General features: G+C 30.7%; 1 protein-coding gene across 1 annotated transcript in view; it reads left to right on the top strand.

Moving 5' to 3' along the window:
• The window catches only part of LOC147072353 (uncharacterized), a 255,419-nt gene that overhangs the window by 172,214 nt on the left and 66,666 nt on the right, over positions 1 to 16,539 (top strand). Inside the window, exons 9-11 of the mRNA XM_085946675.1 lie at positions 9,429 to 9,597; positions 14,523 to 14,788; positions 15,766 to 15,947. Coding sequence (XP_085802801.1) covers positions 9,429 to 9,597; positions 14,523 to 14,788; positions 15,766 to 15,947 — 617 coding nt within the window. The remainder of the gene's footprint in view (positions 1 to 9,428; positions 9,598 to 14,522; positions 14,789 to 15,765; positions 15,948 to 16,539) is intronic.

Genomic DNA, 16,539 nt, shown 5'->3' with positions numbered 1-16,539 from the left:
GCCTTCGGGATTTCGTCCGGCACCCAGTACCTAAGTAGTTTATCAATCAAACTACTGAAACATTTATACTTAGCAGATAACTTACTTAATATTTTGTTTGTAATTTTATACTACGAGGGTGGGTCAATAATTCCTTAGAAAAAAGCATTAAAACAGTTTTTATTTTTGTATTTTTTTTTTATTTCTCAACATAATCTCCTTGGAGCTCAATACACTTGGTTAGACGTTTCTCAATTTTTTTTAAACCGTCAGAAAAATAAGTTTTCGGAAGGTCCTTAAAATAAGCATTTGTCCGATCGATGACTTCTTCATTTGAAAAAAAAGGTTGTCCACTTAGCCATTTTTTTAAGTTTGGGAAAAGGAAAAAGTCACTGGGGGCTAAATCTGGCGAATACGGTGGGTGGTCGACCAATTCGAACTTCAATTCTTCAATTTTAGCCATTGATCGTAAACATGTGTGAACACGGGCATTGTCCTGATGAAAGAGGATTTTTTTCCTGTTTAAATGAGGCCATTTTTCTTCAATTTCGTTTTTTAGCTGGTCCAATAAAAATGCATAATAATTCCCTGTTATTGTTTTTCCTTTTTCCAAATAGTCAACGAAAATAATTTCACGTGCATCCCAAAATACAGTAGCCATAACCTTACCAGCTGATTTTACGGTTTTTGCCTTCTTTGGACATGGTTTGTTTTCACAATCCACTGCTTTGACTGTTCTTTCGTCTCGGGAGTATAGTGGTGTATCCATGTTTCATCTACAGTCACAAAGCGACGAAAAAATTCATCCGGATTGCGTTGCATGAGCGGCAACAGGGCTTTAGAGGCCACCACCCTATTGCGTTTATTGTCGACTATGAGCAAACGCGGCACCCATCTTGCAGAAATATTTTTCATGTCCAATTTGTCATGTAAAATAGAAATGACGCTACCTTTTGAGATCCCTGTAACCTCAATTATCTCACTCAACTTTAATCTTCGGTCACTTAACACCATATCGTGGATTTTATTGATCATTTCTGGTGTAGTCACCTCTACAGGACGTCCTGAGCGTGGTTCATCCTTTGTTGATGTACGACCACGTTTAAATTCATTTAACCAGTTATAAATAGTTGCAAGTGAAGGAGCAGATATGCCGTGAACTAAATCCAACTCATTTTTTATTTCCTTTGCTGTTAACCCTTTTATATTAAAATGTTTAATAACAGCTCTAAACTCAATTTTCTCCATTTTCCATTTTTCCATTTTCCACAAGCAATTTTTTTTTAAATGTACGAAAAACACACAGCAACCCGACCAATCTGATTGAAACTTCGCAGCATACTGAATCGGTAGTGCCGCTGCATGAAAACAAACCGCTTACAGTACTAGTCGCGCCACTTGTCGGCTTTTCTAAGGACTTATTGACCCACCCTCGTATCTTAAAATACGCATTTATGCATAATAATATACATGTTTAAGCTTTATTATAATATTAAGTCCATAAAACGCTGAAATATAATGTAATTTTCATTCTAACATCTAACATTATTTTTAATATTTGTTGTAAATATAAATAAGTACCCATGAATAGACAATAAATTAATTGATTATGCACATCTTTAAGTTTTAGCGAGGCAAGAATTATTTTCTTTTAATAAACATCATAAGGCATAATAATTATTCTCAATCTATATTAAAAATGTGTCAAGCGCGAAATGTATAAGGTACAACTACTGAAAAGATAGAAGCATATTAAACTGACTTGCTTATTTACTCCAACAAATTGTAACGTACGTCTATTCCTTTGCGCATTTAATTCAACTCTGCGGCGTCCAATCTCCCGGAGGCCAATTGGGTCGGCGTCGAATTGGGTCGGCGTCCAATTGGGCCGGCGTCCGATTGTACCGGCGGCCAATTACCGGAGGCCAATCGGCGGAGGCCAGTTCGCGGTGCCAAATCGTCCTAGACCCTAGATGAAATAAGACATATATTCGAAACATATATTTTATAACAATAACTCAGTAGATACTTACGAAAATGTTAGTTATTCTCAATGATTTTGTTTCTTTACAATCAACGTCAAAATTTTACGTTTCACCCTTAATCAGATCAAATATAATAATAACTAATCATTCGCTAAATTGTTATTTAACTTTACTAAGTCGACAAATATAAATTTCCATAATAATATTATATGATGTCGTATTATATTAACAATAATAATTATATAATCGGAAATATATCGATTAAAAAAGCTTTAAACATCATATTATATATTGTATTAAATAAACCCATAGAAAAAAGTTGAACCAAATACGATTTCAACTCACATTATTCACTTTTCGTATAAATGCTATTATCTTTTAAGCTACGTGTATATGATTCATTATCATTTTTGTTAACAACTATGTTAGGTACTTAAAGTGTTTCGAATTCCGCCAAATAAGGACAACCAATTTTGTAATTTAAATCACGCTGTTAATACTAAGATCCAGTTTTCGTTATGACGACTATTCACTTAGCAATTAAATTATTTTTTATTCAACAACTTTTTTTAAATTTGTAAGATTATTTTATTTAAATATACTTAATTTTGGAAAAATAATCAGAAACGTAATGATTCTAATAGTAAATTACTTATTAAACATAGAGAATTAATATATACTTTCTAGTCAAAATATTAAATCTGAAAGTCTCATTGCTACATCATTAAAGAAAATATACAGATAATCCTATTGATATCAGTTGAACCCCAACGTATTGATATTTTGCAAAACTATTTTTGTATGCAGTTATCATACTAATAGAATACTTTACGTCGATATTAAATACGATTATTTTTGAAGCTGAAAAGTGTTCTGGAAAAGCTTTGGCTCTTTCTGGAAATAAGAAAAAATATGCCAGGGATTGGGGGCATTGAGCGTAATGCGCAGTGTTGTGGTGAGCCAGTGACTTTGTCCACGGAACGATAATATCTCGCGAGAGCATTTCTATGCAAATGAAATGGACTGGAGATGAAAGCTTTAATAAAGAGTGAAGGTAATATTTAAGGTTGTTTTACATAACTGAGATATTTTCAGACGAGTCTCAGGCTGGTGCACGAAAAAGTTGCTATCTTTGGAAAATTTAATCAAATTCTTATGCTTGTGACTTTTCACTGCATGTGGAAAACCTCTTTATTCACTTCATGCTTAGACTTAGAGCGGGAATCTGCTCTCTAAATTAAATCTTTACATTTTTCTATCATAATTAAAAATAAAAATATTTATACATCTAACATAATAGATAGTAGTAGTTACTTTATTTACAGTATTGTAATCACCATAAACTAGTTTATTTTACCATAGATAGTAAATAAGTATTCTCTAGTTTCAGTGTAAAGCAGCTAAGATAGTTGCGTTTGAAATAAATTAAAGTTTTCAAAATACTCCAGCTTTAATATTTTTTTCCAGTTAAAATATCTTTTTTTGTATTAACGTATGACAAAATCGGTGTTACACAAAAAGAGCACTATTTTTACAGAGTGCTTTAATATCGTAATTTCATCAAAACTTGACTTAACTACTTTTTTCTCGTAATCACAGAATTTATGGTAAACTTTCTACCTATTTAATTAATTTTGTAATAGCATTATTATTAGCAAATGGAACTACCTACGTTAAAACTAAAAAAAATAAGAGTTTCTGACACCGCTTAGAAATTAAAGAACATGTTAATAATATGATAAAGTAATTATTTTAAATAAGAATTCTCTTCTGGCATGTTTCATAAATTCAGCTCCGTTGTACATTAACCGTATTTGAGACGTACAATTTATAAAATAACTTTTTGCCTTCATTTCCGAAATCGCCTTTTGTTTCAGTGAAACACTTTCAAAGAAAAATGCGAACCGCATAATATGAACATAGATTTTAACCACTATAAAATACGACATCGTAGGTTATGCGACACGAAAGAAATAAATCTAGCACAAAAGCTTTCAGTAGTTTTTTTTCCTCTTGGATAAAAAATATCAAACAATCCATTCATTGACACATCCACCTCTTTGAGTTGCGTGGAAATACCTGTTGGACAGATTGAAACCCTTGTATCCGGTGGGATATTGGCTCTAGGTTGAATTTGTTACCATCTGCTGGAGGCAGCGCATATTTCCAGTCTACCGAATTTTCCAGTAATGCTCAACAACATATTTAGTATGTTCATCAAGACATAATATATACCTGACTAGTAATACAACTTAAAGATTTCTAATAAAAATTAGAACGTGATGATCATATTAAATGCTTTCTACTTAATATTTATTCTTAATATTATTTGTTACAATATTTATATATTGAAAATACGTATTTTGAAATAGTCCCAGATTTATAAAAAAACGCAGATACTAAAAACATAATAATATATTATGAATCAAAGTTAGAACATATTAATTTTATATTACAAAATATATTGGCTACTATTATTAAACTGATAACATTTTAGATGCGTGGTTGTTACAAAATTTCTAGTATTATCGTCGGTATTTTAATTGTTAAAGCAATCACTCCATCTCTCATAAATATGAACTTGTTCTACTTCAAAACGTCTCTAAGGCTTTTCCAAGCTATGTACCTATATATATATATATATATATATATAATAAAATATGGAAATATAAAAAATAATGTAACATTCTTAAATCTTGTGTCTTAAATAAAATATCTTATTAAAAATTTTATATCGAAAATCGTTAATAGTTTTCAATTGATTTAATATTCTTAAGATAACCATTAATATTATCAACCTTTATGGTCCATATAATGGCACTTCTCATGATTATTAAAATATTAAGCAACCACCTAAGTAAAATTTAAATTTCCATTTCCGTTCCTAAGCGGAACATAAGAGTCTCCAGTGCATTGAATTATAGAAACGTACCTTTTGTGAGAAGCGGCTGTTAGCCACTCACCAACCTATTGAGTTCTTAAATTTGTTACCCTCGGCTTCACAAACGGCCATACTACCAACTCGGTTACTTTTGGAGCTAAATATTAGGTACCTTCTGGACAAATGTTTCCTTTTTAAATGGCTTTTCATTTTCAATAATTATCATATTTCAACAAAAAAAAAAGAATTTTATATTTTTACGTTAAACATTTTTTTCAGTAGGTAATAATTAATTTAGTAATATTTTAAAATTCTCAAAGGTTTTGACGCACTTTATGAGTTTATATTAAACCAAAACACCTCCCTTATTATGAAGATTTTACAATTTGTATTATATATATTTTTAATAAAACCTACAAACAATATAATTTCTTGACTAAAATATCGTTTTTCCTGCAAAATTTATCAAAATTCTTCTCGTACTGTATAAATTGATTTTCACTCAAATACATTTCATTTAATAAATAATAGTACGAGGAAAACATTTTTACTTCCATACTGACTCCTGAAAGCCTTCCATTTAGTTTATTTAAGTCGATAACGATACGATATAATATCCATGAAATGCCATGTATATGCCACTACTGAAGGAGGCTTTCCAACAAGATGAGATGGATTTATGGTTATTCCCTGCACACGGCATGTTTTATCTAATATTCAAGACAGCTTGTGGCCACAGAGACACTTACCTGCGAATAATGTACACGAGAATCAATTTACCTGGGAGCCTTTCGATGTCGAAAGTACACTCCGTATGCATTTACACTTCGAAGTTTGCCATAAACATTTATTTATATCGGTTCATTATAATATATTTTGAAAATATTAAAAATATTTTGAATAGGTAGGTGCTTATTTCATTATTCAGCTGGATGTTAATTATTCTTGATGTTATTTAAATTGATTCAAAATCTCAACTATCTTTATTTTAATAAGTAATAATAAAATTTTAAAAAAATAAGAAATATCAGTACAGTATAAATATATTGAAAAAAAATATAAAAACAAATTTTCAAGACTTTCTAAACGGACCAAATAAAAATAATTAATTAAACTTTAACGTAAATGAAACTAATGTTAAAATAGTGATTCATAAAAATCTATACATTTTTAGACACACGTTATTTTATGATTATCCATAATAAAGTCCATTATTAATACGTCATCATCGTAGCTGATAATGGTCTTATAGCATTCAAGTACATGATAATTTTATATATCCTAATTTTCATCCAATGATGATAAAATTATTGAGTCTAGGTTTAAGCTAGAAAAAAAAAGTCTATGTTGTTATAATATCAGAGAAGTAGTGAAACCATTTTGAGATTTTCGGAAAGGAAATAATTACATAATATTATGGAAGTTACTCGTAGTTTAATAATAACATAAGAAATAGTTGACATGGAGATTTCATAACTTCCAACTGTACTATATTATTAAGAAAGGCAGATTTATTTAATTATAGCTTTTTTTACATAATTCACTAGATACATGCTGAAATCATAGTATAATTCCACCAATCTACAATGTTAAAAAAAATACTTTCGTGATATACCTATGATATTATTATGTATTTACTTTTCTTTGTATATTTTATGTGGTAGATTATAAACAATATTTAAAATAAATTGTTGTTTTTAATTGGAGTACAGCAACAAAATCTATATATGTTACATAATTTAGTAAGCATTCCTACATTCTATGCATAATATTATACATATTATAATCCTTAAAGGTCCACTCATCAATCTACAAAATCGTACAATATTTAATATTTTATATGGAGCCTAACTCAATTTACCGTAATGTTTGTGGTTTCGTATACATACACTATGTAAATGGGTTGTGAAAGCAAAAAATAAACCTTTTCTAAACTAGATTTATTCTACGTGAGGTCACCATGGAGAGGGTCTATAATACTATTTACCATTCCTTAGATTCGAAGAATATAGACCGGGGCCTAAGGCAGGCGACCCTCTTGGAATTAAAGCTTCAAAAATCTGTCGATAGTCGACTCTTTAATTTACGTTTTATCCGGTTTATAAATGGATTTGTAGATCCTGCGGCAGTATTCAGTAACGGCGACGCTTTTTTCTTATATCGTGCGACATTTTTTGGATGTCCGTTTTAAATTTTTTTCACATTGTATTTGCAAATAAATCCTTTGTCGTATCATTTTTATTTCAAATTGATCTATAGATTACATCATATTATTGAACATAAATAATAAGTATTGTTTATTAATATTTTTCACTGATACTTGAGTGAAAACACAATATGATATTAGAAATAACAAAACTCTTCAATATTTGTTTTTATGTTATGTTTACTTTGTAATTTCTCCTAAAAATATTATATTATAAATAAAATCGGTTTCAATAATACTTATTGTTGAGGTACTGAGAATCGAGTGCATCGGTGACCATGCTAAGTAAATCAACTTCAAATATAAAAATATGTCATTATGGATTCTACATAAATATTTATAACACTCTGTAAATTTAATAATACCGTGTTCTCATATTATGATCTCTCATTACAATTCCATGAAAACATATTGATATTTTTTATGTTTAGTATTTGAATGACAGCAAATCAAGCCAAAACATTCAAAATATACAATTTCTATGAATACCATGTCTATGAAATACTCTAATGTTCAAAATAAAATGATTTCTCAAACAAAGCAGTTACATGTTTGAATCTTGTTTCATGTTCCGTTATAAAAACTAAATAGTAGCAGCGTTCGAAATGGAAAAGTTTACGAACCGGAGCGCTCGACAGTTTTCTGAATAGTTTTATAGTTATATGACATAGTTATCAAATTTTATGTGTATTTCATAAAAATAAGTGTGTTAGATTATCTATTATATGGCCTATCTAGCTCAGACTGTCAAATTATTTTTTCCACGAAACGGAGCGATAATTTTACCGATTTCACGAACAGGAACGGCGCTCCGGTGCGCTCCGGTTGATTTCAAGCCCTGAATATTAGAGACTCAGATCAGTATTCAGTGATCCATGACACCGATTAGCAATTAAAGTTTATAGCGTTTAATTGATATCTTCTTTGATTTAATATATAAAAACCGATAGCCAACATTGTAACGCAATTTGATACCTAAGCATTTAATGTTTTAGTTAAAATCGTCGTAATTAAGTAGGATGTCTGTAGCTTAATTGGAAAAGTACACTGGCACAAATCCAGCAGTTGCAGGTTCAAGTCCCGTCGGGTGTCGTATTTTTTCTAAAAACGATTATTTCTAGTGGGTATATGCATGAGATTTTTTCAAATTATGTATGTTTAATAATTATAATATGTTAGACAATAATAAAATATGACACATTGTTTTAACTATACAAATACATCAATACCATAAAATCAAAACTAGGTACGAGTACCTAACGGCTATAAATATATTTATAATTAGCTTTTTTTTTATTCAACGAATAATTCACAAGATTTAAGAATATAGCATTCCAGTCTGCAATTTAGAAGAAATTTTTATTTAGCTACGTATTTTTTTCGACTTATACAAGGTATAAATGAGAACTCTGCCATTCTGGGCAGTGTTGACCTGTGTGTCCCTGATAACTATCTTAGAAATAGAGACCATCAGTTGTTTATTCTCCCAAGGTGCAGAACCAACCTGCCACTGGTAATGCCAATTGGGAGAGTGATAACTATGTTCAACGAAATTGCTTCCGGTTTAGATATATTCCACCTACGTGAGAATGAGTTTAGGTGGATGTTGTTTTATAAATTCTTAAAATAGGTTCTGCTTAACTCATTCGGTGTACTTCCTTGTACCTATCTAATTCATCTACTGATATATCTCTTTTTTTATGTAATACTGTTATATTTATATATCTTTGTTTCTAAATGTCATGTTGTGAACGTCTTAAACTTATAATTTGTAATGTCCACAATATGGTAAAAAAAAAAAAAAAAAAAAATTAAAATAAATGAAATAAATTATTCAACATACATAATTTTCTTTTGAGAAAATATAATATGTATATTTGGAAATATAAAATATTTGGAAAGCGCTTTAGAGAGTATTAAAAGCCATTAGTTAAAATTTGTCGCAATTAAGTATGACGCCTTTAGCATGTGCATGGATGCGCTACGCGAGAGATGCAGGTTCGATTCCTGCGGGATGTTTTACTTTTTTCAAAAAGATTTTTTCTATTGGTTATAATATTATATTTTGTGTGTTTTCAAAATTATATATAGGCTATAAATGTATTTAATAGATATAAATTTATTAGTCAACTACTTTCGTCTAGTTTCGTATGTAAATTCTCAAATTGGGTAAAGTTGAAAAATATTGACGTCACAAATGTTAGGTTATTGAAGTGTTAAAATAATATACTCAAATATGAACGATAATACTCATTTATATGCTTTGGTACAATACTTCAAAATATTTCAAGAGCTTTAAAAAGTTAAGTTAATACTTTATAATACATATATGTACACTAAGTACTTACTTTATATGCTTTTTTAATTGTTTTCGTAGCTGAGTGGAACCGAGGGTCAAAATGCGAGCTTATTGTGTGGGCGGAACGGGGGACGAGATCGGGCCACTTCGATACCCGCACCCTCGGGTGGCACCCCGAATGCCGCGTCACTTTCCGCGGACGACACACTGACGTTGTTCACATATCAATCTTCAATTACAAACTCAGGTAAGAACTTATTTAACTCCAAATATCATCCTATTATCTACGTGATTATTGCCTCTTACCTACTTAACTACTGATACTGTACAAAATACCGTTATAATAATGCTAAATTAAAGTTCTAATGGATTTGAATTTTGTGCTATTCTATTTGAGTCGTTTTTTGCAACCCGAGTTTCGCCTTTCGGCATCTTCAGGCGCTGTGTACACTCACCAAAGGCAAACACACACTGACGACGATCACTCTTAACTCTAGCTTATAGTATAAGTAAATATAATGTTCGTGAAAATTTAAAAACCTTTCATTATCCGTGTAGTTGTTTATTTAAATGTTTATATTAAATTTAAGATAAATAAACAAATTCAAAACAAAATCCAGAATTCATAATTAACGCTGGACATTGTGTTGAGGTTGTTTATTTAGGTTTAGATTGGATTGTTCTTTTTTTATTCGATTAGATATCATATTATTATACCTACTACAGTTTGTTTCATCTTTGTACACTTAATATTTATAAGAGAACTCTGACGACTCTTTTGTAATCTCCAAATAAACAAAACTTATTTTGTAAGCGTTTCCTTACCATCTTATATTATAAGATGAATATACATACCTACTTAAGTCTCATGGGAAGCTTACTTTCACATTTGAAATTCCAAAGTAATGATTTATAATGTTAAGTAAATTCACCTAAGCAAACATAATTTCTGTCTACTCTCACGATTATTGTTATTAGTGGTTAAGAACCAAAAACTTTTAACCAACCAAAATAATAATCATACACATTTCTCTTTGTATTAAATCTCATAGTAACTACGACTTGCCAGATGTTTCAAAATATTACCACAAGTACACATGCTGCATAGTTATATTGTAGTTTCTAAATATATTATAATATGTCCGCATAAAGTTTGACATGGAACACTTGAAAATGTTATACAAGTGCACCTGAGTGTAACAAGCTGGCATGTTTAACATGTCCTCATGAAATGAAATTTATTTTTGTAGCTAAAAGGTTCTATTTGTAGGGTGAACTGACAACAAAAATCAAGGTAAAATACGAGTGTTTTATACAGATGCTACTCACGCAGTAAAAAAAAACGCCGAGTTTTCCATCAAATTAATTCATTTTATCATTCCACATTTTCAGTTATCGTTTAGTTTATTTATGTTACATGTATAAAAAATAGAATTTATAAACTGTACAAATAATACACTCATATTTAAATAATGTATTACCTAAGTATAATAAATATTATACCGTACAAAAATTATTGATGAAATTCCGTTATTACGTTATTTATTAAATTAAAACAAGTTGACTGACTATAAATAACAAGTAAATAAATAGACAGAATAAATAAATAGATTAATTTGATTTTAATGTTTTCAAATAATGACATAGGTACACAATGGTAAAATCTAAGCGCCTACCCCTTTACTGGCACCTTACCTAACCTCTCTACCACTTCTAGCTGAGCAATTTTATGTATTTAGTCGTGGTGAATTGTTGCAAGTGAGTTATTTATGTGCGTTGTTTTATTTTAATTTCGAGACGTTTTCAGACATCGAGATAAAACGTTATTAAATTGGTACCAATGGTGTTTTTAAATTTTATAGGTTTTATCTATGTTGGTCCAGCAGTTGTTTAATTATAACAAAAAATGACAAATTAATACTTATAAAAAACTTTTACTACGTGACAATCTTGGAAATAGTTAATATTTTGAATTAATTGACAAACACTTCGATTGCATTATTATTTTATTATTTATTATATTTATTTTAGGTAATAAATTAATGCACGTTTATCTAGAGCTTTTTTTGACTTTTCTTAAACAAAAATGTCAACTAATAAATTTGACACTACTTATTTCTTGAATTCTCGTTTATAATTTTTCGAGAACTGAACATCATCTTATCTTATTATTTCTCGAAAAATCTCGTTTTCATCTGTTCATATCATCATGGTGCCAGGGTTTTGTATTGAATGTATTATTGTTTGGATTATATAGAGTTTAGATTCATTCACTATGCCATAAATAGCATGTATTAAAATAGATAAGTAATAATACCTAATATCTTAATACTTTTTTTGTAATGTAACGCGGTGGAACGGCGTTCTAGCACCTTTTTTTACTGTATTTTTATGTTTCAAAAGCAATTAGATGAAAAATTGTTCGCGATTATATAGTACAAGTTAATTTTCTTGAATCATCTCATATGAAAAGACATATCCTGAAAAACTATCGCGTTTGATATGTGCATTGAATTTTATTACCATTTTTTTCAAGTAAATGTGAACGCGAATTTTTGCAAATGAATCTAACTATTACCCCAATAAGAGCTTCGTTGAAGACCAAAACAATTTCGGCGCTTTTGGTCATCAAACTAGTCGGATCACATTTGACACTTTTCGATCATTCAAAATACATTGATCGGTGGTGACTCAGTGGAAGAAGACATTCGGCCATAGACTCTAACTATAAGAAAAGGAATCGAGACGATTTGTCAGACGAAAATTGGACTGAACTTTGAAAATCACCATGGCCCCCACAAAGGGGGGCTGACAGGGCTTTAGCCTGGGGGATCGACCAGATAATTAAAATAACGCACATCACAAGTTTGCCCTAATCGTAAAAAAATTGCCTGCGGCGCTAATTTCCTTCAGTCGTATTAACATTTTAAATTATGAGGTTGTGTAATTGCATTTTTTGATTAATGTTTGTTGATACATTGAATACCTTTAATTTTACCTCGAACACCGTTTGAAAAACACTACTATAGAGCATCACACTGACTTAGTGATGGGTAGGGGGCCCGCTTCAGGGTGTACGTACCATGGAAATCACTATATAGTTTTATTCATATATATGACGTTTTTTACAGTAGGTAAATTGTTTGGCAAGAAGTGAGTTCCGACACCATATAATATATGGTTATCAAACAAGAGATATATATTTTTAGCTTTTCTCTCAATTGATTGCATCACGAGCTAAATGGCATGTTGCACCATCTTGTTGGAACCACATATCTTCCAGATCAAAGAATCGTCTGATTCATGCCAGAACAATCTGTAATCGTTGACTATAACTGCATTGCCATTTTCGTTTTCAAAAAACCACAGTCTGATTATACCTCCAGACCATAAACCACACCAAACTGTAAATTACTGTGGATGTAAAGGATGTATTTCAAGAATAGCATGTGGGTTTTCATTACTCCAAATGCGACAGTTGTGCTTATTTATGAAACCATTTAACCAAAAATGAGCTTCATCACTGAAGATGATTTTTCCTGAAATAATGGGTCTGTTTCAAGTTGCTCTAAAACTCAATCAACAAAATTTCGACGCACCAAATGGTCATTCGGTTTAAGTTATTATAATAGCTTTATATTATACGCCTCCAAATTCAAGTCTTTATGAAGAATATTCTACGTAGTACTATAAGAAAGTCCAAGTTCTTGACAACGACGTTTAATTGATTGTTCTGGATTTTCATCCACACTTTCATTCACAACATCGATATTTTCATCAGTACGTTTACGTTTTAAACAGAGTAGGATTTTTAACATCACAAGCATTACCATTTTACTCGAATTATCCAATTCAGTTACGAATAGTAAGCTCTGTTGATCGATTATTTTGATCATAAATTTCACGTAGTACCCGAAATGTAGCTCGAATAGACTCATTGTTGTTGTAATAAATTTTAACAATTTGCATACGCTGTGCAACTGTGTATCTTTTCATGATAATTTGCAAAACAATACTGAATACAAACGTAAATGTTGTTGTTAATCGGAAAAAAAATCGCTCATATGACGTTTTAAAAATCTATAGTACTTATTTGATAATCCCTTTAGATACGATATTTTCATTTTTTCAGATCAATAAAACTTGATAGAGTTTTTTCATTCTCAGTAAATTTATATATATGAAAATTTCTTTTAGGTGCTTTTCAAATAATTTTAAGTAAGTAACTCTTACATGTCTTTGGCGTACGCATGTTGCTTGTTCTCGTGGAAAATCAAATACATCCATAAAAATGTAAGTTGCGTTTTTTTGCGAATTCAAATAATCTGTCAAATTTGCGATGTATTATTAAATTCCATCTATCGCCCCAGGAGACATTCTTTTACGGATCGTTGGCTTTAATACTTTTTTTCACAATCAAATCAAATTGTTTCAAGTTTTCCAATCTTTTTATTTTATATAATAAAATATTGAATATTTTATACTCGAATAAATAATTCGATATAAATAATATAATATGTACATACTCAAATCTCTTATAGTTGTAATTCCATGTACAGGTATTAAATTTAGTACTCACTTTTATTAATACGTTAATATTATTTACTTGCAAAACTTTTTTTTACGTCACCATTTCTGCTCGTCAGATAGATTAATGAGAGAATGAAGGTTTTATTAACTCAACTTACTCAACCTAATAGGTATATACTTTGGGTTCAAACACACGTGTGAATTCGCCAAACCAAGTATTCGAACCAGAGACCCGCAATCAATGACATTGCCCGACATACATCATTGCCCGCAATATTATTAGCCGACAGTTTACCGCTAGGTCATCATGGGTCTGTATGTACTGTTTAATCATGCAAAGCGGCGTAAAATATGAATTCAATCAAATTAAAACGATATGTTTCAGTCAAATTGTCAAGTTGTCATTGCGTTGAATGGCTTAGTTATAAATTGATAATTCTTTCATGAAATACAACATATTCCAATGAAAATTTCTTATTTGTCTGAGAATATCTAAGTCATTAAAATATTGAAATTTAATAATGGTAAATAGGTCTACCATTCAATGTAATATGTAGCTATGACATATTATTATTTTCGTAAGGAACAAAAATTAATATATGTAATACGATTAAATTATATATTATTATAATTTGTCACCAGAGCGCCTTCGTGCCGCTCCGTCATCGAAATAGTGGACGGAGAATGGGCATCATCATCATCGATGTCTTCCGGGCATAGCCAGAAGCCCTTGCTGAAACTATGCAGTCCGGCAGCGAGGCTAGCGAGGGATGACGGCGGAAGGTTCGTGGACCACCGAAGCATGGTCTCACATGGACCGACACTCACGGTAGTCTTGAGACGGTCGCCGCAGTCGCATTCTCCGACGGACAATGAATTCTTGGATGGCGCCTATATGTTTCATGATGGTAAATAATGTTTTAACTTTTAAAAATCAGAATTACACATTTCTTACGCACATGTTTTAAAATCTTATATTGTTAAAGAAATATACCTATCAAATGTGGTTTGAATGTTTATGACAATTATTAAGTTCTGTCGTCCAATGTTAGCCAATTATTTTTCTATATAATATTTAATTAAATAATAATAAGACTTTTTTTATAATACGAGACCGGATTTACCGTAGGGTTAAAAGAGCATAAGGCTTAAGGGAGAAATAAATTGACATAGTATTGTTAAAATATTCCGCAACCATGCGGCGAAAGACAAAGTTTAAGGATGAATAAAATACGAAAATATATTGTAGAAGTCTCATGTTGCATTTCAGCTATTTTTATTATTTTACAACGTTTGCTTCATTGATATATAAATTAATTACTATGAAGCAAAAGTTCGATTGGAAAAAATGTAAAAAATAAACTTTTTTTTTTAATTATTTTTAATAAGTTGGGTTTTCGGACCCCCAGTAAGTGTTAGCTCAAGGCTCCTTCAATTGTAAATTCTGTATGTATAGAAAATAAATAGATAGTACCTAAATGAGAGCATGCATTCAATTTCCTCAGAAAATACTTAGCTTGCCATTTATCATACAGTGTGCTCTTATATGCTTTCTCAGTTACATCTAGGGACGTCATATCGAAAAAAAAACCATCGATACCGATATCGGAATATCGGTCAAAAAGTATCGATACTCGCAAATAACGGTATCCAACGATGCTTTTCCACGAGGGATTTATTTCTGAATAATAATCGCAAAATCAATATCGGTAGCGAAACAAAGTATTGATACCGGTATCGATATCTAAAAAAAAGTATCGAAGTATCGTAAATGTAAAATAAAAAAATTATAGACAGACCTAAATGGTAATCGTCAATGAAATGAACAGAAAATAAAACTCGTGCGTTCCCTAAACGAGACTTGCTTAATTTCCCCGGAGCGCAGAGCAAGTGGCAGGCACGCTGCAGCCGGGAGGCCTCTGCGAGGCGCAGTACTACGGTCTGAGCAGCGCCCCCGCGGGACTGCTGCAGAGCCCCGCGGCGGCACCCCTATTCTGGAACGTCGAGGGACCCTTGAGGTGTAGACACCACTTCGTGCCGGCCGCTAATCAGAGTGTCACAATCACGGTAAGAGGGTGACGACAATTTTTTTATGGGTGGATGAAAGATTCGAGGTTTTCCACCCCTCTGTGTAGTAACATATAGATAACCACACATTAGCATCCATCATAATTTTTTGTTATCCAAAATATGTGAATATTTTTATTAATAAAGCGATGTCAAATGTAAAGTAAACTACGAGTATAATTAAAATTAAAAAAAAAAAATGTATTTTTCCATTCTAGAAATTGGCAAAATTACATGCACATGCCTCAATAATGTAATTGTACATATTTCGATTTTAATATACTTTTTGGTACAAATATGAATAGGTATAATTGCGTTCGTTAAATTATTTTTAAAAAGCCATTTTTCGAGTTGTTTGATCTTATTTAGGAGTTCTGAACGAATTTTATTTTGCACACAAATAATATTATTTACCTCATAAGAATTTATAACATATTCTTTTACATTAAATTAATTAATTGTAATTTATTTAGACTTAATATGGGTTAACATAGATTTTACTGGAAAGCGATAACATTGATAATACAATTAATTTTATTTATTTATTGATGACAATAGTAACAAGAATTGTTATTAAGTTATTAATTATGTT

The sequence above is a fragment of the Rhyacophila brunnea genome, unplaced genomic scaffold (genome assembly GCF_057557595.1).
Source record: "Rhyacophila brunnea isolate RB1 unplaced genomic scaffold, BYU_Rbru_1.0 scaffold_2, whole genome shotgun sequence".
Lineage (NCBI taxonomy): Eukaryota > Metazoa > Arthropoda > Insecta > Trichoptera > Rhyacophilidae > Rhyacophila > Rhyacophila brunnea.
This window is presented reverse-complemented; position numbering and strand designations above follow the sequence as displayed.